The sequence below is a fragment of the Thamnophis elegans genome, chromosome 3 (genome assembly GCF_009769535.1).
Source record: "Thamnophis elegans isolate rThaEle1 chromosome 3, rThaEle1.pri, whole genome shotgun sequence".
Taxonomy (NCBI): domain Eukaryota; kingdom Metazoa; phylum Chordata; class Lepidosauria; order Squamata; family Colubridae; genus Thamnophis; species Thamnophis elegans.
The window spans coordinates 87,754,903-87,781,598 of record NC_045543.1 but is presented as its reverse complement, the minus strand read 5'-3'; the positions used below and the strand labels follow the sequence as shown (position 1 = coordinate 87,781,598).

Below are 26,696 nucleotides of genomic sequence, written 5' to 3'. Positions count from 1 at the left end.
CCACCCCCATAAGCTCCCTTTGGCATAGCTTTTAAGATAACTTATGAAATTAAGTTTTATCATTTTAAAAATGAAACCATACTTATTATTTCATATATGTGATATGGTTAATTTCTTTGATTTATTTTGTTTTTGGTAGTTTTTGTGTATTCTTTAACACAGCGGCCCTCAATGTTTTTGGCACTAGGGACTGGTTCCAGGGAGAAAGGTTTTCCGTGGACCGGAAGGGGTGTGGTTTTGTGTGCTGCCTGCATCCTGTGGATGGGACTTCGCTTGTTTGTGCAACCCAGTTTCTGGCATGTCGCAGTCCTATTCCAGTCTATGGATTGAGGACCCCTGCTTTAACAAACTTTTATTTTTTTTAAAAAAATAAATAATAAAATGCCCCGTCTTGGCCACATTAACAGGGAAAAAAGTGTTGTATTAGTAAAGCTTTACTAACTCTTTGGATAAAAATAATCTGTTTTAACCATCCCTATTGAACAAAGAGATCAATGACTTTTAGACTTAATGACTTTAAATTTATTGATCTGATTAAAGAGTATCATATAAAAATTTAGGTTGCATTTCACTGTACAATTACTGATGTTGCATTTGTGATATTGAATGGTTACTGAAACCCAATCCCTACTAATTGCTGAAAGAGTTAAATAAGAACAAATTTAAGCAATGCTTGGATCTCACAATTCCAGGAAATCCAGGAAGTTAACAAAAACTGTTAGCAAATTCCTTCAATATTGTTGCTAAGAAAAATTTATGGATGTGTCATAAATTTCAAGGAGTGGAGAAAGACTTGGAGAAAGTATTTAGCAACAGTCAACAGGAACTCCTTGATTTACAGCCATTCATCTAGCAAACGTTGTTACAAATCAGTGAAAAAAGGAAGTTACAACTGGTTCTATCTTGCACAAATGGAGCAGTCCCATAACCACATAATCTAAATTTGGACGCTTGGCAACCACCATGTATTTACAATGGTTGCAGCATCCCAGAGTCATGCAATAACCATTTGCAACCTTCCCAAACGAGCTTCCAACAAGCATAGATTTTGGGAGCAAGAGGCTGACTTTGTAAACCGCTTAGAGGGCTGTAAAGCACTGTGAAGCGGTATTTAAATCTATGGACTATTGCTATAGGCCAGAGGTGGGTTGCTAATTTTTTTAACTATCTGTTCAGGTGTGCTTTCCCACGTGCTCGCAATGCTTCTGCGCATGGGCAGAAATGTCCGGGCGGTGGGCAGAACCTCCCACCACCGCCACTACCTGTTCACCTGATCCGGGCCAAACCAGCAGCAACCCACCTCTGCTATAGCTAATGGGAAAATCTGGATTTGCTTAACAACTATATGATTCACTTAACTGTGGTGTTTCACTTAACCACCATGGCACAAAAGGTTATAAAATTAGTCATGACTCATTTAACAACCAAATTGCTTAGCAATCGAAATTTTGGTCCAACTATAGTTGTACATCGAGGACTTACCTGTACCCAACTAATTAAGAAGCAGTAAATTTCAGTTTTGTTAAAATGTAATGTAATATTGTACCTTACTCCCAATATTTTGTGTGCAACAATTATCTGTGACATGTCTTATGTAATAAAAAAAATAGTATCGCTTTAATGTTACATCTCGTGCCCTTTATACATTTCTAATGCTATACAATAAAAAGCAAAGCATGAAAATACATCAATATTTAAAAATTAAAAAAAAATACATCGGCTGCACATAAACGGGCACGAATAGAAATTCGTGAGCACCACAGCCTCTTTCTCACGTATTAGATTCTAGGAAACAAAGGTGCAACGCACGTAGAAAAATCGCTGAAAGCATCTAATTTTCTGATTGCTTATTTGTACCCTATGACTATCATTAAGTGTTGTACCTTATGATTCTTAACGATTGTATCTTGTCTTTTAACGTACACTGAGAGCATATGCACCTAAGATAAATTCCTTGTGCGTCCAATCACACTTGGCCAACAAAGAATTCTATTCTATTCTATTCTCTAGTCTATTCTATTCCGGTCCGAATTTAAGCACGCAGAAAAAGCCACCAGGCTCACGCGATTCCCGCGCATCCGGGAGACAAAGCCCCGCCCACGTTGCCTATTACGGTATATGATTAGCGGCTCCACAGCGCGGAAGCCCCGCCTCCTCCGTATGTGACGTCTTTTCCGGCGGGGGTGTGTGTGAGTGTGTGTATGTGTGTGGCTTTCGGCGGCCGTGTCCCCTGTGATCCCGGGAGGGCGCTTTAGAGAGCGGGGAGGGGCCGCTGCCGCCGAAAGTTGCCGCGGCGACTTGAGCTTCCCCTTCTCTTCTTCCGCTGTGATTTCTTCTTTTTATTTTCCCGGCTCCCCTCCCTGAGTCGCCCGGCCCTTGAGACGGTGGCAGCGGATGAAGGAGCCGGCGGGAGGCCGCCCGGAGCCCCTGCTTCGCCGCCGCTTCCTCCGCCAAGGCAAGATGGGAGCGAAATGAGCCCCGAGCCGCCGCCGCCGTCTCTTCCTCCTCCTCCTCCAACCCCGGGCGGCCGGGAAGCGGAGGTGGTGGCCTTGACAGTGGCGGCGGCGGCGGCGGCGGTGGAGAGCGAAGCAGTGGCATCCGGAGCGAGCGGCGGTAGAAAGTGCGGCAGCCGAATCATGCTGGTGAGGAGAATCGGGTTCAAGCCGGGCGGAAGCGCCTCGGTGAGTGTCTGCGAAGAGACTCCTTCCCTCCTTTCCCTTCCCGAGGCTTCCGCCCGCAGAAGCTCCGGGGATCCCTGGCCGTCGTGGGGAGGGGATGCTCGTCCTGCTGATGGGGGCCAGGTTGGGTTCAGTGCCGAGAAGCTGCATCCTGCAGCCGCTGCGCCTCCACTTCCTCTTCGTCCCCTTCCTCTGCTTTCTGGGCCTGCTGCTCGCCTTTGGGAATGGTTGCAAGGGCGAGGAAGAGTTTCACCCCTCCCTTGGGAAGCCGTTGAGTGGTGCTGAGTGGGTGACCAGGTTTGGTTTGAAGACAGTTCTGGTGCTGCTGGAGTTTCCTAAGGGCCATCCCGCGTAATTCGGGAGATCTTGCGGGAAATCGCTTTCAGCTTCGAAAGGTTCGCTTTCGATTTAAATGAGTGCGTACTTTTGGAGGCCAGCTGGTGTGTTAGAAATGTTAGCATGCCATGGATGGACGGATAAGATAACTTTATTGTCTTTTTTTTTTTTTTACTGCCAGCACACCGGCCCACATTAAACATAAAATTATGTTGTCTGCTCTCAAGAGAGTGTATATCTACCCAAGCACATATACAACACACATATACACATGCTATATATGTACATAAATACATACCTGCACCATACATACAAAACTCTCCATTTTGAATAGATAGCAGAAAGAGGGGTGAGTGTTGATAGCATGCCAGGGAAGGAGTGCTGATTGGGATGCATAGATGGAGGCTGGTGGGATGGATGGATGGAGTGAGTGATTGAGTGAGTGAGTGCTATCAATTCATTTTTCTTCAAATGACCACATAGAGTTTCTCCATGACAATCTATCCCTATCTAACCTAGCCTTTTCAGGTCCTCCAGTGATGCATCCATCACAACTATAACAGTCCATCTCGCCTTGCCGCCTTGTTCTCTCCCTTCCCACCTTTCCCAGCATTGGAGTCTTTCCTAGTGAGCTGGGTCAGGCCTCAGATACACAATTTGCAATTTTACTTCATAAAATAGTTCTATGGTGAGATCCAACACTTTCCAAAGGGAAATCTCTTTATATTTTTCTGCCTATCTAAGCACAACCTTATTTATTACATCATTGATCAGATTGCAACAATCAACTGTATATTTTTGTTTTCCTCTTATATGAATGGAAAATAAAAGAGATAAAAGAGTGGTGTATAAACTCTTGCTAGTTTTACTTTCTAAAAATGCACAACTGAAGAAAATGAATTGAAGAATAAGAATTTTACTCAGAGAATGATATAAAACATAAAACGATCTTGCAGCTATTTAAATTATACAGTATATTAGTGAATTAGTCAAAGATGAAAGTAACATGTGTTTCTGTGTTAATAAAATCTTGGTTACCTGATGGACACTCAGTATTTTGAAAATTGCAGTCTTCTAGTAATTTATATTAAATTGTTAATTTTTATAAACTTTAGATGCATTAAATATGAAATCTTGAATAGTTAAATAAGGAGCAGTGATTTTCACTTCTCATAGATCCTCAGTAATTGCTCTATATTCTAGAGAATCCCTCAAGTGCATTGTGGATTTAATATTTGATATTTGTTACATTTTGATTCTATATTTGTTGTTCTATATCAATGTTTTATTTTGTAAGTTTTATTGTTTGGTTGTTAGTTCGCTGAAATGTTTAAAGTGAAATGTAAATGTCTGTAAGTAGGGCATCCTGATAAAATGTTGGTGATACATGGGGTTCTAAAGTGTGAAGGAAGACATTATACCATAGTTCTTATGTAAAATCTATTCAAATATATTGCGTTTTTGAAATGTCATTAAATGGGGAAAGGGATTCTATAGGCAGATGCAAGCAAAGGATTCTAGCTTTATAAAGTGAAATTGGAGCATTTTTGTCATCCTTTCATTCTTAAGTGACTATCTTGGAAGGGTTGCAACAAGGCATCTACAGGATCAGGGTACTCTTTGCTCCATACAGTGGCATGCAAAATTTCCCACAAAACTTAATGTAAAAAATCAACAAAACTTTATGTCTCTTCTAATATATAAATTGTTGTTTTAAAAACAAATCCCCGATGTCTATATACTATTAATACTGGTTTTTTTTCTTTTTATTAACAGCAAGGTATTGGCCGACCAAGTGTGTACCATGCTGTTATTGTGATCTTCCTTGAATTTTTTGCTTGGGGACTCCTCACAACACCCATGCTCACAGTAAGTTTTCAGATCCCATTACCTCATTGGCATTTTTCTTATGGAAGGAACCATTCTGTTGTCTACTAGTCAGATGAAAAGCTTTCTCCCAAAACTATTTTGTGGCTAACAGGGAGTTTCAACAAGTAGGTTTCAAAGGCTATGACCCACATTGTAGATTACAAGAGAGGTGGGAAATCTTCATAGGTTTTTGGAAGAACCCAGAAACTTATCAGGAATCAAGAACACATCTAGCAATTAAGTTATTCCAAACTGGGTGTCAGTTGTGCTTGCCTTGCCACCCAGCGTAGAGAGAACATAAATTTCTTGAAACAAAATCCAATATAACAAGTAAATCCTAAACATTCTGTGATAAGCTGGCAGAATTTTGGGGAAATAAAACGTTAAATTTTACCTTGGAATGCAAGAATTTTCTTAATTAAAATATAAGCTTTGTGCTATTAGATAAAATTAAAACACCAGTTTTGTATCATTAGATATGGGACATGATATCTACATGATAGACATGAGACCTTCCAGGGCATTTATCTACTCCTAGCTGTTATTTAACTCTGTATGTGAATGCTGCTAGTGTCTTATTGCTTAGAACAAAGAACATTCTCGTGATTGTTTACTTCCTTTGGACAGTACATTTTTTGTCATTGCTATAAAACCTCTCTTTCTAGTTCCGTTAAATTGTGTACCGTGTTTTCCTGAAAATAAGACAGGATCTTATTTTCTTTTGACCCCCGAAATAAGCACTTGGCCTTATTTTTGGTGAGGTCTTATTATTTTTGAGGTGCAGGGGGCGGCGAGAGTGATCACCTCATGGCTGCTGCTGTGTTGCAATATTTTAAAATAAGCGCATGCAGTGAAAAGCCCAATTGGGCTTATTATCCAGGGAGGTCTTCTTTTTGGGGAAACAGAGTACTTATTTGCTAAGATACTGCAATACTTGAATATAGGAGTGGGCTTTAATTACAATTTATAAAAGCCAGATAACACGTCTTGTTAAAATCATCCAGTCATGGGTTCAATTCCCTATAGGCTTCCTTTGAAAGTCAGCTGAGTTTTGGGAATGGCTTGATAGCTTGCACATGAGAATTGTTCTCAAACTAAGAAGGTATTCTATGTATTGAACATTTTAATTTCTTTTCCTGTGTTGCTTGGTACTAGTGTGTTTAATATACATAATACACAATGCAAATTCTGGATTTTTTCTTCCTTTCCCACAATCAAAATAGCTCTATATCTGTTATAAGAAGATTGTGGGGAGATGCATACTGAGGTTGAATAATAGTTTGTGATACATTTTACATTATATTAATAAACTTATTTTATTCTGACATTTTTCACACTATAAGATGTACCGGACCATAAGACGTCCATTAGCTTTAGAGGAGGAAAACAAGGAAAAAAAATCTGCCTCACAGCATCTGGCTAGTGTTCCTGCAGCAAACAGCCTGGTCAGCTTCAGGACGTTATTGCAGTCCCAGCACATGGCTCATCAGGGCTCTGCTGATGAGCTCCAGCAGTCAACTGAGCTGAACTGCTCTCACTGCTGGAGAATGATGGAGCCTTCAGTGCTGAGCAGCTGATTGGCAGTTGGATCGGCCTCCGGGAATATTGCCGATCAGCTGTTGTAAGTGGCAGGGATTGCTGCTGCTGATCGCAGCCGAATGGTCATTCGGCGGTGGCTAGCATAGGTGGCAGCAGCAATCCCTGCTCCTAGAACAGCTAATCTGCGGTATGCCAGGAGGCTGATCCAACCGCCAATCAGCTGCTTGGCAGCAAAGGCTCCAGTGTTCCCCGGCGGCAGCAATGACAGGTGGCAGTGGCGACAGGCAGCAGTGAGCGGCGAATGCTGCCTCCACACCAAACCCCTCCTCCACCGCAATATTCGCTGTATAAGACACACAGATATTTCCACCCACTTTTTTGAGGGGGAAAAGTGTGTCCTATAGTGCGAAAAATACGGTAATCTGTATTGTAATTTGGTCCTAGATTTGTGTTCAGTGAAGTTTAGCTCAGGAGGAAAGGATTTAGGTTGCAAATTTCTTTAATCTTCAATTCATATTGTTGTTCCCAACAGCTTCTCCATATTATGGGGGACTAGACTAGAAATGATGAGGACGTTAAGAAGAAATGCTATTCCAGAAAAAATGCTGAATTCTCCTATATCTTTGTATTCCTGTTAGATTTCAGTACCTTTCATGAATGTTCTTTACTTTTGAAGTTATTAAATATGTATTTACTTAAACTGAGAAGTTAGTTTTGAAATAAAGTATTTCTCTTATAGGTCTTACATAAAACATTTCCTCAGCATACATTTCTAATGAATGGCCTCATTCAAGGTGTTAAGGTAAGAATGTTTTAAGTATAATCACTCTTACTGATTAACAGAATAGCAATTCTAAATTGGAAATATTACATGATTTATAGTTATAAAAACAGCATCAAGGCAAGTATTGACATTTACATTTTTTAAAAGGTGGTTATGTAATTAAAATTGTGGTATATTCTTAAGTATATGTAAGACCAGTTTAACTCAGCAGGCCTTAGTTTTCAATGGATAAAGCTGCACAAATATTTAGTAAATTAAAAATATGAGGCAATAAAATATCTAAATGAAACTAGCAGCATATCAGTTTAATAAATAATCTCACCTTAGCAAAAGGCTCGTGTGAAATAAGGACAGTGTCTACACCAGTTTTTGCATTTGTAACTTGTAGCTTGAAAACTTTGTGTCAGTGATAGAAGAGCACACGTAGAATGGACAAAGGCATACGCTAATATTAGCTCAAAAAAGATTGTAATCCATAGTCCAATATTTGCACAACAACATTAGCAACTACATGCCCCTTTTGCGTTTGCCTTCATAGATAACCCGCCTGCAAAAAGCACAATTTAGAATGGGGATCTCCAACCCATGGGCCACAATACCGGTCTGCAATCTGTTAGAACTTGGTCTGTGCAAGTGAGTGAAGTTTTATCTGTGCAAAGTGGGGTCTAAGTAGTGCACAAAATCACTCCTCCTCGGTCTGTGGAAAAATTATTTTCCACGAAACCAGACCTTGGTACCAAAATGTTTGGAGACTGCTGATCTAGAACATATATTAACACTTGCAACATGACTACTAACATTCCACAGGGCAATAATCTATATGCTGATAAAACTCTTGTTCCCGTAACCTTTAGCTGGATGGAATGGTACATCATAGGACAACAGTTTTTGAGCCAAGGTACTTCAAATGGACTAATTTACAGGGTCCAAAATCCACGATCCATGACTAATTTGGCAATTTCGATAAAATATTTTATGTCATAAAATTATCATAAAATAGCTTATGACATAATACAAAGTGTTATAAAACATTCCCCATGCTGGTGTTTGATTATACCATACAGTTCAACATGGGCTACTTTTAAGGCAGACACATCTCTGAAAGTATCCCAACTTTTCCAGTGAAGACACTACATTAGAATTTCTGTCATTGTTGAAAGCATTGAAGAACCTGGTAAGGAAATATTTTTGAAAAGAGGATCCAAAGGGTCACAGGTTGCCTGGTTTGTATACAAAGGTAGCATTATGTCTGATCTAGAAGAATCTGTGGTTGGGATCATATGCTAGGATAATTTCTGACTTTTTTAAAATTCCTTTCCTCATTGCCTCTATTCCATCTTAGTAGCATCAGAGTTGGAACCAGATCATGCTGCAGTATTGGCTAGGCCAGAAACATTTGGATTGGAAGTTGATGATTGTATTTTGAAAAATATTTTACCAATCATGCAGTTGAAAAAGCTGAAGTGTTTGAAGCAACATTGCTTAAAATGATCTGGTTTTGTTCTGAGAAAAGCCAAAACATTTTCACCCTTAGAGCAAATATGCAGGCAGTCCTCACTTAGTGACCACAATTGGAACTGGTTATCCTGTTGCTAAACACTGGGATTGCTAAGAGAAATATGTAACCACAATGGATTTAGAATGTGACTTTCCATTTGGTCATTAAGTGAGTCACCATGGTTGTTAAGTAAAACATATGACCCCAACTTGCAGTTTTACTCATGCGTTCTCTGTTAAGACCACTTGTTGCAAGATGGTTGGGAAGCACACAGATGATGATGTGTCTGCTGAATGCTTCAAGATGTTTGCTGGTTACAGAGTGTCCAAATGACAATCTCACATTGCAAGATGCTGCAAAAGTCATAAATGCAAAAAATTGATCACAAATGCCTTTTTTTTACATTGTAACTTTGAACATTCGCTAAATGAGGCATTTGGTAAGTGAGGACTTACCCATACAGATCTTTTTGTAGATATTTTTGTTTCAGACTGCTTGACTTGAGATACTTTGAGCTTAAAAGAAAGGTTCTTTAGTTTGTGAAAAAATAAAGACCTTGGGAAAACGGGGGGCTATGGATTCATTTCACTGATTAATTTGGATGTGTGTGGTCCATTGGAGGCACACCAAATGATTTGGAGAGTTTGGTAGTCAGCTGAATAAAAGTGAATCAAGAACAGCCTTTGTCCCTCCACTTCTAATGGATCCACAGTTATATGAATGGAAAAACTACTCTAAATTCAAATCTAAAGATTTCTTCTCAGAAAAAGGAAAAGTATACAGGTAGTCCTCAACTTACAACAATTCATTTAATGACCATTCAAAGTTACATCACTGAAAAAAGTGACTTATGACTGGTTTTTACACAATCATTGCAGCCATCCCCATGATCATGTGATCAAAATTTGGACACTAAGCAACTGACTCATATTGATGACAAAATTGCAGTGTCCGGGGCTGGTGGTCATGTGATCCTCTTTTGTGACTTTCTGGAAAGCAAAGTCAATGGGGAAACCAGATTAACAACTGTGTTACTAATTTACCAGCTGCAGTGGTTCACTTAACAACTATGGCAAGAAGAGTTGTAAAAGTGGGCAAAACTCACTTAAATGGTTCACTTAGCACAGAAACTTTGGACTCAATTGTGGTTGTAGGTTGATGACTACTTGTATTAACTTTTATATTGTGTTTTATCAGTGAATATTTTTAAATAGTTGCAGAAAATGTCAGTATTTTGAATATCCATGATAGCTTGATAGGAAAATGAATTTTTACATTAAAAAATGCAAAAAAGGAAAACTTAATAGATGCATCTTTAAAACAACTGCATCTCTTTTAAAGAACTTACTTATGTTTAAAGGTCTCTTTCTTGACAATTCTCTGATTAATATGATTTGTATATTGGGGGAAATTTACTTTGTAAGTGAGACCTACAAAGATTAATGCAATTATTTTATACTATTTAAATTCTGGCATCAGTAGTGATTTTCAGTTTACTGCCTACTTGTAGACTATTAAACAAGCATGTGTTCCTAAGTAGATCTGCCAGTGTTCCAAATTGATATGTAAAAAGGCTTAGCGTTTGTTTGAAATTCTCAAAAGTGATAAATATTAAAGCAAAGAAAGAAAATATATACTGTTACCTACTGAACACTTAAGGCAGGGAGAGAGAGGGGGAGGGAGGGAGAGAGTAGAAATTAGCTAGCCTAGTGGAATTTTCTTTTTAAATACAGTACATTTTTAATATTGTGCTACAGTATTAAAAATCAGATCAGTATCAGAAACTGATGAAATATAGGTGAAATAAATTCAAAATTTTCTGTAGAATATGGCATGAGTTTTATAATTTTCTAGATATTGGGCAACATGTGACTATTTTATCTATCAGTCTATTTTTCTATTTTAGTCTTCCTTTACTTCAAAGTGGCTTGTAGATGATCAAACATTGATGACTTAAGGTGTCATGGGCTGCAATATTACAGCTAATTTGTAGATTAAAAGGATATGTAAGAACGGCTTGCTTTGAAAGATCAAGCACACCATTCTGTTTCTGTGGCAATTTCATTAAATTGTTCAGGTGGAGAATAGCTATTCCTGCTTTTTGTTGAAGTACTTTTACACCTAAGGAAGATTTTTTGTGCTCATATGAAGCAGCTCATCAATTAAGTTACTCCTTGGAGGCCCTTTTATCCAGGTGTTGTGACCTTCGTCAACTTAGAGGTGCCTGAGTTAGGGAACTCTGTAAGCAGAATTAACTATCTTTTATGCATGGGTCCAAGCCCATCCAGTTTGTTCTTTTAAAAAAATAACTTTACTAAAGATTACAATACAATAATGGAAAGTAATATCAACTAAAAGAAAAATAGAAAAACACAGTTGTTGGCTGTGCTTTTCCCAGCACTGTCTTCAGCTCACCATTATTCTACAAGTCCCCCAATTCTTTTTTTTAAGCAATAATATCATAAAATAAATTTTAGGGAAAAATTTCCCATTCTCAATTTACTAAATTTACTCTCGTTTGTTGTGCTTTATGTCATCTGTCAATATGTGTGCATACAAAGGATGAACTGAATATTATATGAGATACTGCCTACAGAAAAGCCAGGCAAATCTGAGTTTAGAATCATAATATTTGAATAGGGCATTTAAACTATTAAATTCAATGTTCAATGTGAAGAATAACCTATATTGGATAGTGAGTTCCATTGTCCCAATGCTCTTACTGCCGCCTCCTCCTCCTCCTCCTCCTCCTCACATTTAGTTGTAATCTGTCTTATAACTTAAATGGATGATTCTGTGGCATGCAGAAGCACAGAATGAGAGAGAATAGTCCTTGACCTGTGTGGCATTCTTTTGGCATTATCTACTCAAAATAGTTTGTTTGTCAAACCTTTGCTTGAAGTAATTTACAACATCCCCATAATCAAAGAATAAGATTTATTCATAACATATCTCAGCTGCCTTCTAATAATTTGTAAAACTAATATCACAATAGAAACAGGAGAACTTGCACGGTTCCACCACAAAACCGCATTTGACTAAAGCGCGCTCAACGAAACCGCGTAGCTGACATCATCACAGGGCGACAACAGCGTGGAGACAGAAGCACGCTGTAAACACTAAACCTAAAATTAACCCCTAAACCTAAACTTAACCCCCCTAAACCTAATCCTAAACCTAACCTAAACCTAACCCTAAACCTAACCCTTAACCTAACCCTAAACCTAATCCTATCCCTTAACCTAACCCTAAACCTAACCCTTAACCTAACCCTAACCCTTAACCTAACCCTAAACCTAACCCTAAAGCTAACCCTAAACCTAACCCTTACCTTAAGTTGAATCAGCTTGCTTTCAAAGCGCTATTTAAAGCGCCCTTCTTTCTCCACGCTCGCTGTTGTCGCCCTGTTGATGACGTCAGCAACGCTGTTTAATCGGGTGCGCTTTAGTCGAGCGCGGTTTTGTCGTGCCACGAACTTGCACTGTATGGTATAAGTGTCCACCCTACTTCAAAAATTCAAAGAAATTAACCTGGCTGTGTGGTTAAAAACATTTGGGAAAAAGCAATTAGAGGAACAAGTAAGGACAAGTGAATCACTGCTAGTGACGTCTACTCACATTGTTCAACAAAAAGATATAGGTGGTATTTTGGATTTTTGAGAGACATGAAGTCATAATAATAGAGTTTAATTACTAGTTTCTTTGCAGAGCCTTTCTTTTTAAACCTGATTAGCCTTTGCTGTTATTAGTTATGGTATTTGCAGTTGCAGTACTTTGACCAAACATTCCTTAAACTGCATTTGTTGCAAATATATACAGCAAATAAAGAAAGATATAAATGAAGTCCTCACTGCAAATTTGGTTATCCCTCAATAATTTGAATGCTTTTTAAAAATTCCTAAAGAGGTTGAAGCTTTCATATAATAAAAAATATAATTTTGTCAAAAAAAATCTCTCCATTCCATGAAATAATCACAGTCAATCCATGTTAACATTTAAAACTGTAACATTTACTAATTTCAAACTATCAGCTGTACTTTATGATGATATATCTTTTTTTCTGGTAGAATAAAGGTGACATTGCGCTTATGTCCCAGCTGTGGGCAATATCAGTCACTATAGAAACATAATCCTAGGCTAGTGAGATGTTTGGTTTTATACTACATAACATATTTTTGGCTTCTTATTTTGCTTTGATCTACCCTTTGAAATGACTTTGTGCTTCTAACAATCTGTAGGCACTGTGACCTTTCATATATTATAATATCTCTTATCTGATGGAAACTTTATTCTTCATTTTATTGAGATGGACGCTCTAATATATTACAATGAACAATTCACCCATTTGTTTAGCAAGTTTCATTTTTGCCATTGCCATGGAAACAATTTTCTCTTGTAGCTTAAGAATTTTATTGGATTTCAAAAGTATGACACTCATGCTTGAGACTCATGCAGCTTTGCTGGCCTGCTCTGTGTGTGTGTGTGTGTGTGTGTGTTTTAAAAAAATGGTTTATTTGTATAACTATTGTTATTTCAAAATTATGCTTTATCAACAAGTGCTTCCCAAAATATAATACATTTTATAGTTGCTATGTTACTAGAAACAACATTAATATCATTATCATTTTGTTCTTAGGGTTTTTTATCCTTCATGAGTGCTCCACTGATAGGTGCTTTGTCTGATGTCTGGGGAAGAAAATATTTCCTCCTTATTACAGTTTTCTTCACTTGTGTCCCTATTCCATTAATGAAAATAAGTCCATGGTAAGTGTGGCATAAATAACTGTGGGTATTTTTTTGGGGGGGGGCACTTGGGTGGAGGGGACTGTATTAAGAAAATAGATCTAAACTTTCTTGCATTTGTGTTAAATCAGTGTAAGTGAATCAGTATAAGTGAATCATTGTAAGTCTTTTAAGCTAGTATACTATAAGTACACTTGGCAAAGGAGTCTTTGAACATGGATGGGATATAAATCTAATTGAGAAATAATCTAAACGTTTGCTTTTCTTGAGTATGTTTACAGTTTTTTTATGTAGCTACAATTCATAAATGTGGTCTGATTTTGCAGGTGGTATTTTGCAATGATTTCTGTATCTGGGATTTTTGCTGTTACATTCTCTGTCATATTTGCGTATGTAGCTGATATAACTCAAGAACATGAGAGAAGCACTGCTTACGGACTGGTAAGAATGTTTCTTAATTCTTTGACACAATGTGTACTTTGGTTTCTTGCATATCATGTAAGCATTCACTAATAATTTCTGATTTTTAAAAAATGTGATAGTGCTTAAAAAAAATTGAAACTATGGTTTTAGAAATTATAATAGCTCTATTCCTGTACATGATGTCTAATGGAGAGGAAAAAGGTCTTGTATATAGCATCCCCAAGAATAGGCAAGTCCATTAAATAGAAAGAAGGTTTGTCAGCCCCACAAGGTAGACCAATCCAAGAATTCAATTCTTTTCTTCATCTTAACAGTTTATAAAGAGATAATAATATGTCCTGGTCAACTGATTACACATCCTTTATAGCTTGGATGCTTTATGAGTGAATACTGACTCTTAATTGGCCAGTTTGTGGAACATTATCAGTAATGGTGGAAACTATTGCTTTAATCTTCTGCAAATGTTAGCATAAAATGTATTAAAATGCTTTTCTTTGACACAGTGGAATACTTTTTAATATAGATGCTGGTTAAAGTAAGTGAACACAGCAGGATTCAATTTATGGTGTGTGGGAGTAGCTGTGTTAGTTGGATACAGTAGAAGCAACAAAGCACTGTTTGGTATTTAAATAACCGACAGTATTAAATGAAGCCCTGTAGTTTTGTGAAATACAATTTATGTCAGACACGTATGAAGCAGTGTCTTCTGATAAGTGGGATAAAAGTATAATCATGTAAATAGAGAGAACAAGGAGAGAACAGGAACTACTGAAGTGCAGGTGGTAAAGATTGTCGTGATTACTTACCTAATAATGATCATTTTCAAAATGGTGGAATGAAACAGACATTTTTAAATTAGTGTGTCGTAACACATGGATTATGGAAAGGAACGTTCATCTTTGTTGTTGATGTTCAAGATAAGAAATCGAGGACTTTCATAATATTTCAGCTACATCATAATAAAGCCAATCTTCATTTCTTTCTGCATTGGAAGTCATAGTACAATGAATCCTAGAGTATCCTGCAGAATTAAAAACATTTCCAATCAAAAATTGAAAGTTTCCTCTAATGATGTGGCGTCTGTTCTTTTGCATAGGAGCTAAGTATAATGAGATACTGGTTACAAATTTTTGGCATGTATTGTTTTGGAGATAAGGAGGTACATGTATATAATGAATGACACTAGTTATGTAAAAGATATCCAAGAAGGCATTCAAAATAGTTTGGATGACTAGGTATGCTGCAGAGTTGTTGCTAAATTTTAGACAGTTACTTATTTATTTAAGCAAATAAATACCTAGAACTCAAAGACCTGTGAAAAGGGAATATATGGTTCAAGATGAGCTGTAGATAATTGTTGATTTCAAAGGGTGTAACTGAAGCTCTAGATAAAAACTGTGGTTTTCTATTTCCTCTTCTATACCTCTGTAGCAGTTAGTTTCTAATATATAAAGCACTGCATTTGTATGTTTCTGTGATTTGGCAATGAATAATTTTTGAATTTTGGGAGAGTATTGTATTCAAAAATCTAGATAGCCGTAGGTTTTAAACCCACCCTTTCTTTTTTCTTATAAAGGATTTATAGTAAGTCCCAAAGATGCTTTTTCAAGAGGCAACCGGGCTTTCTGACCAGTTTGAAGATATTTGCTTCTCATTCAAGAAGCTTCTTCAGCTCTGACTGGGTGGTGGGGAATGGAAGGATCATTATCCAGTTTGAGCTGAAGAAGCTTCTTTGATGAGAAGTGAAACCTCTTCAAAGAAAAACCAGAAAGTCCAATTGCCTCTTGAAAAAGCACCTTTGGGACAGCCATGATCTGGATGACTTGAGAATCTCCATAGATATTTATAGTAAGCATCTTTTGTAATACAGGTAGTCCTTGTTCATCAACCACATAAAGCTACTGTTTGAAATTACTATGGTCCTGAATGAGGGGACTTTTGACTGTACCTTGTAGTTGTAGCCATTGCAGTGTGATCATGATTTGGGAGCTTAGCTTTTGGCTAGCAGTTACAGTGGTTAGAGCATCCTATGGTCATATGATCATCATTTGTAACCTTTGTTGCTGACCTCCAACAAGCAAAGGCAATAGGGAAACTGACATGAGGTTGCAAATGGTAATCACATGACAATGGGATAATATGACCAAATGGGATTCACCTAACTATGGTAACGAAAACTACTGCAATTTCTGTGGTCACGTGACATCATGCTTATGACCACATGGTTTAGCCACAGAGTTCCCGATCACAATCACCATAGTTAAGCAAGGACTACCTGTATGTATAAATATTTATTATGAATATTTCCTATTTCTAACTCAGCTTTCAAATCAAAGCCACAAAATGTGGATCTAATTTAAAAAATGACTTCAGCAAAACAGTACTATAATGAAGAAGACAATTGAATCACCTTCATGTAGCACTGTTTTGCTGAAGTCATTTTTTAATTCCTGATAATTATCAGGAAACAGTATCATGCTTTTAATGCATTGAACTTTTGTTGTGTCATTAGTTTCTGAGTACTTTAGCAACCCCTTAGTAAAATGAAAGTTGTTAAATATCAGAAAAATGTTTTCCTGAACACACAGTTAAACTTCTGAGATGGTGATAAAAGAGGATTCCTATTTTTAAAAAAAACTTTGTGTTATTGATTAGATTGCAATCATTAGAATCTTGATAGGATCCAAAAGTGCAATATTTTATGAAACATTGATAAAATACACTCTGTACAAAGCAAATAATAGTTAAAAATCCAAGCATGCAGTTTAAAATTGGAGTAACAGTTAATTCTCACAAGCAATATTCCCATGATTGATTGGTTGAGGAAACAGTTTCAAACATAATTTAATTCAAAGCTATATAGGCTTTTATAAGTTAAAACCAGCACTCTAAATGTGTCCAGAATTATTACTCAGTTGCTGCAAATTCTGTAGCACAAATATAAAGTGCATTTGTGCCTAACACCAGGTAGGTAGATTGCTGCATTTTTCTCGATGAACCTCGGTGGCACAGTGTTAGAGTGCAGTACTGCAGGCTACTTCAGCTGACTGCTAGCTGCAGTTCAGCAGTTCAAATCCCACTGGCTCAAGGTTGACTCAGCCTCATCCTTCCGAGATGGGTAAACCTAGGACCCAAATTGTTGGGGGCAATATGCTGACTCTGTAAACCACTTAAAGAGGGTTGTAAAGCACTATAAAGCTGTATATAAGTCTAAGTGCTATTGCTATTTCTCCAGCTGCAATTTTTGCATGATCTTCAAAGGTAGCTGTTAAAATTTTAGGGAAAAACTCTTCCAAAATGATCCTGCCATTCATGCTTGACTTGGTTCTCCTCAAAAGCAAAGAGGGACATGAAACTAGCTCACAAGTGGCAGGGGGCATAATGGTGAGCATCCTATCTATTTCACCTGAATCCACATCCAAAAAAGGGATACTACTACTTCTACATTCCTGTCGGAAGCATCTAAGTCAGGGGTCACCAACCTGTGGCTCTAGAGCCACATGTGGCTCTTTCATCCCTCTGATGCAGCTCCCTGTTGCTCAAAATATGTGTCACAGCCACCAATATGTGACACCCATCAGCACACAATTTATTGAGCTTTTCAACCCCTGGTAGGCCAACCATGGATAAATCCAAGAAAGTAGCAGTTTCAGAAGAAAACAGAATGTTTAATTCAACTACATATGCTAGCTTTGTGGCCGCTCAGGAAATAGTCAGGCACGGGAAGGGTTTTGTGGCTCCCCATGTTTTCTTTTCCGTGGGAAACAGGTCCAAATGGCTCTTTTAGTGTTTTAGGTTGCCGACCCCTGATCTAAGTGCTTCCAGGTTGAAAGGATTGAACAGTGACATCGTGCTTGCCCAGTTGGGGGTTTCTTTCATGTCCCCCTTAAAAAAAGGAATAATGTTCAAAAACCAGCTTTTTAATTTTGGCAACAATATTTGATTTGAAGATAAAAATAGAAGATAACTTATATTTTTAGCCATCTAAAAAGTTATGAGCCATGGTTGCACAGTGGCTAGAGTGCAGTACTGCAGGCTACTTCTGCTGACTGCAATTTGGCAGTTCAAATCTCACCAGGCTCAAGATTGACTTAGCTTTCCATCCTTCTGAGGTGGGTAAAATGAGGACCCAGATTGTTGGGGAAAATATGCTGACTCTGTAAAACCACTTAGAGAGGGCTGTAAAGCACTGTAAAGCAGTATATAAGTCTAAGTGCTATTACTATTGCTATAAGGTTCAGCAATATAATTGTAATATTGTGCTAGGATTTGAAAATAAATTAAAGAAATGGAAAATTGAATTGTTGATTGAATTGTTCGAGCCAAAAGAATCACATGACAGACTAATGAAAAAAAGGATTTAAGTAAATGAAAGGCCATAGAAGAACATTGCGGTTGAGAAATTATGACTCTTTGTATTAGTATGAGAATTTCTGAAATAGTAATTCCAATAATTGATATTGCAATACTGTTTGCAATACCTACATTAATATTGAATGCAACGAGATAAATGTAACCTCAAAATAAAAGTCATAATCACAACTATGATGATAATAATGAAATTCAAATAATTGTTAGTGACTTTTAATACTGAAAAATTATGATACTATCAAGAGATTGGAGGAGATTTATTTTTCAAGTACCACTTTTTAACATTAATGCTGCCTTTCCATGAAAGAAAATTTCAGTTCACACTAAATAAGGAAATGTTACAGCATGTAAACCACTCCTTACCACAATAGCAAATAAAGCTTAGAACAACAAGAAAGCCACACCTCAAAATATTGATAGTAAAAGAAAAACCTTTAAATGCCTTCAGAATTCTGGAGGTAGAATTCTGTGTCTCTTAAATTGCTTGTACAGTGTAAGAGAAGAGGGAGACAGAAAAATATGCATGCTTACTTTAAAGTGACATATCATGGCTTTGTTAAACTTGCATCACAAATCCATTTCCTGGAAAGGAGTGTTTAGTATTGCTATTTATATCTCTGCAGTATAAATTATTTTGGTAAATGTTTATTAATGCTGCTGAGGATATTTCAGAAATCATGTTGCCCCTCCCCATTTTTTTTCCATGTTAGTACAAAATGAGATGCTAACTAAGAAAGCATGGTGAGCTGTGATTAGATCAGTGGGAAATAGTAGTTGACAATGAGAAGGATGATGATTTTGCAGCTCAACTTGATCATCAGCATGCTGGTTGGAAGCAAAATAGGGCAATTTACAAATTTAGGTGTAATGAGATTCGTCTACAACCTAATGGATTCTTTGCATAGCCTATAGAAAAAAATCTGGTACTTGCAAATCCCTTCTCCCAAAGCAGGTGGGTAGGCTGAATTATTTTGCAGAAATGTACCTACGGCTCCTTGTTCATTTTGCTAATATCAGAAAATATTTGGTGAAATCACTTATAAAATAAGTTCAAGCTAAATCAACCTTGAAATTAAAAAAAAAATAAGGAAAGCTTGATGAATTAGAAGGGATATTCTACCTTACCTTAAGAAGAAGGATTGGGCCACAATGATTTAATGTCATTTCCTGGAATATTCTGTGATGGATTGATAAGGCTTTATCAGATTTTTCCTCTAGAACTGGGCTTTAATAGTCACTTTTCTACGATGTATACATGCCTTTGTCCAGGTCAGAACATCTCTGTCTTGTTAGTGTTTGAAATTAACTTTTAATTGTGTTAATTTTTCTTCTATCAAAGTATTACCTTTTATATTTTTTCTCCTTATATCTAGGTATCTGCTACGTTTGCAGCAAGTTTAGTAACTAGTCCTGCTATTGGAGCACATCTGTCTAATTTGTACGGTGATAACATGGTAGTGTTAGTTGCTACAGTGGTGGCTGTTGTAGATATCTGTTTCATACTACTAGTTGTACCAGAATCTCTACCTGAAAAAATGAGACCACCTTCATGGGGAGCTCTTATATCATGGGAACAAGCAGATCCCTTTGCGGTAAGTAGCCAGTCATATTTCTTCTGTTTTCACTTTTTCATTTGTGAAAGAAAATGTATTTTGAATGGATTGATTAAAATGAAATTCTGTCAAACAAGCATGAAGCTATTTTTTTAACCATATGTTATTTATACATATAACTTTCTAATTATGTCTAGAAATATTGCTGTGGGCAATAAGGTATTAGTACTAGTGATGGTAAAATCCTACAGAACCTTTTATAATATTTAACATAACTGTCTGTTTAACATTATGGCAGGCAAGAGAATTCTTTATCAGATAAGTCAGTGTGGAATTGAAAAGGTAGCAAATGAAATACTCAGCCTTTGTATGCTTTTCTATTATTTCATTTATCCTGACTTCTAAAACAGTTCAGATCATGTTTAAATCTGGTGTTATGAAATGAAAATAAAAGCAACATGCACAATTCCTGTGGTCTGGCTTCACTAACTTTGAGGACAGGCAGATTGTTACTAATTGGAAGTTAGCTTCATTCCGTTTAGAAAGTAGAATCAAATTATTGGATGAACAATTTTTATTTTTGCTCAGAAAGTATACCGTTAAGTGCCCTCCTGATTAATTTGACCCAAAGTCAAGCTTTTAGTTACTATGGGCAACTGCCCAGATGAATTTAGGGAATCATCAATAAGAAGAATATTTAATACACTGTCACATTAATAATGCACTGAAGCAAACCAATACAAAATTATTTTATCTGAAAGGAGAAACAGGTTGTGGGAGAGAACTGTTTATCAGAGTTTCTATCCTTTCCAATATGATGGTGGGAGTTGTTAGCTTTTCCTGTTTTAATCCAAAGTGCCTCAGAATTTACATGACAGTTCTATGAATGGATATCCAGATTTCTGGAGCTTTGTCTCATCACTCTGCCACTCATTCCTTTTTCTCTTTATAAAGTTATGCCAACCTTACTACAGGTAGTCCTCGACCTATGACCACAGTTGAGTCCAAAATTTAGGTTGCTAAGCGAGACAGTTGTTAAGTGAGTTTTGCCCCATTTTATGACTTTTCTTGCCACATTTGTTAAGTGAATCACTGCATTGTTAAATCAATAACACAAGTGAATCTGGTTTCTCCTTTGACTTTGCTGTCAGAAGGCTGCAAAAGGTGATCACATGATCTTGGACACTGCAACCCTCATAAATGTGAGTCAGTTGCCAAGTATTTGGATTTTGATCATGTGACCATGCTGCAACAGTCACAAGTGCGAAAAATGGTCATAAGACACTTTTTTGATGCCATTGTAACTTTCAACAGTCTGTAAATGAACTGTTGTAAATCGAGGACTATCTGCTTAGCAATTTGTATTCTGGGACTATAGGATTAATTAAATATGAGTAATCTTAATCTTACTCAAACTAGAAAGATGGATTTATTTTATTTTGTTAAATTTATGTGCTATCCATCTCATTATCTAAAGCAATTCCGGGCAATTTGATTATTGGCCTGTGGATAAATATATCTGCTTTTTACTAGATTTTCAGCACTGGAATTGCAGTATGCTTTTAGTCTTTCCCTTTTGGAGAACCTTCATCTGTCCCAGTTGTCTTTTCTCCTGAGCTTCTCTGTCCTAGAATCCTTCTTACCATTTCTCTGGACTCATGATAATCCCTTTTTTAGAAATACTAATATACTTCAGCTTTAGTCCCCTTAAAATCAAGAAGTTTAATATAATATGGCATAATATAATATAACCCTAACCCTCTTTTCTCTTGGTTATGATCAAATATGGATAGCTGACCCCCTTGGATCTTTCTCTGAAATCCTTCTGCAAGTCAAGAGAATTTCCTGGAAAGGTCATGCTTGGCAGTGTGTGAGAAGTTAGAATCAATAAAAAAAGTTTCTCAACATCAGCACTACTTTTATTTGTTGCTCCATTTAGATTCTGTCTTCAGGAGCATGCAGTGATGACCCTGTTAGAGATGTCCTGTCCAAGGTTTCAAGTCAGGGCGGAGGGTTGGTGTTGGATTTTAAACTAGCCTTGCTTGGTGTGTAACTAAGGACTTTACTCTTGAAATAGTGGGATATGAATGCCTATGTATTAAATAGGCTGCAAAGACAAGTTAGAAATCCCCACAGGTGTATTACCTTCCCTTGCAGGAACCTTCCCAATTTGCTTAACCTGGTCTTGGTTTTAGAGTACATATAGAGTCCATGTAGGTGTTGAATGACTGAAATCTCCAAACCTTTTGGGGCAGGGTTAGGTACAGTTTTAGAGTTCATAATTTCCATGGCAGTTACAGGTAGTCCTTGACTTATGACCAAAATTGAGTCCAAAATATATGTTGCTGTGACATATTTGTTAAGTGAGTTTTGTCCTAATTTGTGACCTTTCTTGCCACAGTTATTAAGTCTATCACAGCAGTTGTTATGTTAGTAAGATGGTTGTTAAGTGAACATGGCTTCTCCTTTGACTACGATTGTCAGAAGGTTCAGGAAAAGTGATCACATGAACCTGAGACACTAAAGAAGCTGTCAGTTGCCAAGCATCTGAATTTTGATCATGTGACCACAGGTATGCTGCAAGGTTATGAAAAATGGTCACAAGTCACTTTTTTCAGTGCCATTGTATCTTTAAATGGACACTACATGAATTTTCGTAAGTTGAGGACTACCTATATTGGCTTGTCCCAATAAAACTCAGTCTCAGCAGATGTAGGCAATCTCATGGTGACTCTGACTTTTGCTCTGGAGCAGATGATTAGTTATCTGGATATGGAGTATTTTTCTATTAGCTTTTTGCCATTTTCCTTCAGGTTAGATTCATTGCTACCTATGGTTAATCACAATTGGTTGATTAACATGGTTACCCTTAGGCACCTCAGTTCCAGATGGATTCTGACAGGAACATTGGTACTTTCTCATAGTCTTGAGAACAGTTTTGTTGAGTGACCTGATTAGCATTGGCAATGGAAGCCTATGAAGGCAGACAGTGTGATTAATTCCAGACAGCCTCTCTTGGCCAATTCTAGATATCTCTCAAATTTACTGATGACTTCTGGGAGGTGACATTGGAGAAGCAACACCTTAGGTGCCAACTGAAGACAAAAAGTGATGCTGAGCAGGATACAGACTTATTTTCAAACCAATGTAGGGGTTAAAAAAGAAGTGAAGCAGCTATTCTACTATCTTGGAGAACTCTCAGCCAGTAACCTTGTTTAGGTGGCAAACTCCCTTTGGGAAGAACTTAGTTAGAGCTCCTTCTTGGCTGCTGCAACTTGTTTACGTGGCATTTGGCAAACAAAGCCTTTCGTATTCTCCAAAATCTTGACTATTTGTGTGCAGAATTTGTTGTAATGACTGGAACATTCACGTGTTGTATTATCAGGAACAAATGAAGTGAAAAAATGTTATCTTGGCTCTTACCTGTGGATTGGCCAACCACATCAGGTAGACCAACCAAGAAACAACTGCCCCAAAAGGCTAAGACTACTTTAATTGAGAGATGACTATAACAACAAATATCTGAGAATGCTGTGCCTCTTCCATTTTTATACCCACATGATTTAAGTTGTCTTTCTGAGCCACTTATGCGTGATGTATACCTTGTTTTTCTCCAAGTTGCTTTGGTAATGGATTTTGATCTATGTTTGTCAAGGTCATCTTCCTTACTCCGTACTAGACTGGATCTTTGCCAGTCCTGGCTTCTTTGGAAGATTAGGGAAAGAATATGATAAATTGGACGTGGGACTCTTATCAGTATCTCATTGTAAGAGGGATTGATGCCAACAGCTTTGAAGGAGCTTACTCCTTAAGAGATGGCTCACTGAGTCTATCTGTCCTTGGCAAGCATTGTTCTGTCTCTAAATTCTCATTTTTGAAATAGGGATAATGATCAGTGCACAATTGCAGAACATTCTAAACAAAGTGTGTTATTTGAGTTCAGGTCTACACGCAGGATCAGAACACTTTGTGAATAGCTTTTAAAACCTGGTGCATTTCTACTGTTCTTTTAAATATCTCAGTTAACTTTGATACTGTAGACTTATGTACTTCTTAGAGGGATTGGAGACTGGAGGCTGTGTTATAAAAGTTCTTGTTTCTTAATGAACAATTCCAGTCAGGGCAGGGAAAGAGATTGGTTCACTGGCTGCACTTTTGTACAATGCCAGATGGTTCACTCTTTTAACTTTACATTAAATTTTAAGGGATTCCAGTCAGTCAATTTTGGATGTCATCTGATGCTATCTAATTATTCATTCTTACCCTGTCCCATACAGTAGATTCTGTCAATATTTTGGCATAATATCAACAGATTGTAAGAGTCTTGATGAGACAAAATAGTCCAAAACTGAACCCAAGTAAGGTGGAATTGCATTCTTTTTAAAATTGCAATGTACCTCATAACACATACTTGAGGGAATAAGTCCCTGAATTTGTTAGTTTCCTGAGCTTTATTTATTATTCTGTGGCGTTTTATTGTTGGTTACCAAGCGTCTTTTCATCAATGTTAGACACAAATTGAATGAATACATGAATACTATAATTAATAAATTATAGAAATAATTCATTTTTTGTTTTGTCTTACCTTATTTTTCCTCTATCTTTTGACAGTCTTTGAGAAAAGTTGGAAAAGATTCTACAATCTTGTTGACCTGCATCACTGTTTTTCTTTCTTACCTCCCTGAAGCTGGCCAATATTCTAGTTTTTTCCTTTATTTGAGACAAGTAAGTAGTTTCCAACATTTTTCATTGTCTAACTAGTTGTCTTGAACAAAGCTTTAAAATGGAGTTTTCAGCTTTGTTGGACTTGTGGGCACAGAAGAAATTGAAAGCATGCCTGTGAACCACCTGACAAAATAAATACCTGTTTTGCACAGGACGTTTCCCATTCATGAAATGTTAACAGATTACAAACTCTTGAGGATCCTTTTTAACCCCTTAAAATGGTTCCCATAATCCAATTTCCTTAATATCAACCCACATATTTTTTTCTTTTCTCCCAAATGCATATAAAAAGCTACTTTGGAAATTCAGTGAAATTATAGGAGATATGAATGAGAAATAACTCCCATGTTTTGGGCCTCGCATGTGATTCTAACTTATCTGAAGGAGCTCTAACGTTTAACCCAATGCATTGTAAATATTCCTCAATTTAAATCACAATTGAGACCAGAACTTTGGTCACTTAACAATGTGATTGTTAAGTGAATGATCACATGACTTCACCCAATTGGATGACTTTTTTTTTTGCTGTTGTCTTTAATTGAATCACTCAGATGTTAAACCAACCCAGCTTCGTCCATTGATTAGAAGTCAGCTAGGAAGATCACAAATGGTGATCACTGGGATGCTGTTGCAAACATGAATGAGCTGATTGACAAACTCTTGGATCACTATCATGTTACAGTGGGATTGTTGAAATGGTTGTAAGTGTGAGGACTGGTCCACTTATTAGCACCTTCATAACTTCAAATGATTGCTAAGCAAATGGCCATAAGTCAAGAATTACCTGTAATCTTATTTTACAAACAACAGACTTTTTCAATTTAAAATTTTCCCTGAAGTAACATAATATTGCTTACTCTAATCATGACAGTCTTCTTCCATAGACTGAAAAGGTAGATTCCAAACTTTATATATAAAAATATCCATATATATGTATATACTATTTGACTGCAAATCACATACCAAATCTGATCTCTCACATTTCTGATTTTTCTAAGAAAAAGCAAGTAAGCAACCAAAAACCTGTTATTGTAATGAAGAAATAAAACGATATTATTATTTGCTATATAAATTTGACATCTTATTGATGGCAGAGATTTCCTTAAAATATTTCTCTAGCCATTCTTTCAGAATTCTCTTAAAAGTTCATAAAAAATTAAGAAATAGCACAAAGGCAGATAAATGTGATAGCAATCTATAACTTTTAGTTGGAGACAAGATGTTAATTTCACCATGAAGGCCTGATTTCCAGAAAGACAGCCATTATTTAAAAACATCTTCCCAATTTCATGCCTTCCAGACATTTTGAGCTATAATTTCTGTGATCTCTGACCTTAGTTATATGGAATTGTAACCCAAATCATCTGAAAGATATCCAGATTGGGGGAGCCTGCTTAGTAATTACCTACCTACCCACCCACCTACCTACCTACCTACCTACCTACCTACCTACCTACCTATACTACTATACTACCGATACTACTTTACTACAGGTTTTTTTTTTAGGAGTTATATACTTCACAAAAATCACCTTAGGTTTGGTGTTCTATTCAAGTTTGTTTTCTGTTTGTAAATTTACTTTCTGTAGCTACTATAATCATTCCTTTTTCCGAAAAAGATTTTCAGTAGCTGTGAAGTTTTAAGTACAAATTTTGTTTGATTTATTTACAGGTGATAAAATTTGAGTATGCAAGCATTGCAACATTCATAGCTGTGATTGGCATTCTTTCTATAGTTGCTCAGGTAAGCATAATTTTAATAAGATTTTAAAAAATTGCAACAAACACACATAATTAAAATGTATTAATTAAGTGATGAAATGTACTTTGCAAATTATGTATGTGGAAATGAATATCTATGTAGGACCTAACTACTATAAAATAAAGAAAAACATTACAAAAAGTACATATTTTATATCAAATTAATGTCTAACAGAATAATTCAAAAATGCTTAACAGAATTATGAATATTTAATATATCAGTCCAAAAATTGCATTAAATAAGAACAATCAGAATGTTAAAAGCATGTTTATTTTACCAGATGCTGACAGAGTATTGGAGTCTTATCAGTTGGCAAAGATTCTTCAACAGAAAACCTTTGTCCTGATTATCGTTCACAGAGTGAACATTTTAAAAAATATTTTAGGTTATGATTGATACATGTTGGTAGAGCCTATG

General features: G+C 36.8%; 1 protein-coding gene across 1 annotated transcript in view; it reads left to right on the top strand.

Moving 5' to 3' along the window:
* The first annotated feature begins 2,182 nt into the window (after positions 1–2,182).
* LOC116506339 (hippocampus abundant transcript-like protein 1) overlaps positions 2,183–26,696 on the top strand; it is a 32,685-nt gene continuing 8,171 nt past the window's right edge. Inside the window, 8 exon segments of the mRNA XM_032214031.1 lie at positions 2,183–2,642; positions 4,791–4,883; positions 7,162–7,224; positions 13,340–13,467; positions 13,773–13,887; positions 19,614–19,832; positions 24,405–24,518; positions 26,190–26,261. Coding sequence (XP_032069922.1) covers positions 2,472–2,642; positions 4,791–4,883; positions 7,162–7,224; positions 13,340–13,467; positions 13,773–13,887; positions 19,614–19,832; positions 24,405–24,518; positions 26,190–26,261 — 975 coding nt within the window. The 5' untranslated portion in view covers positions 2,183–2,471.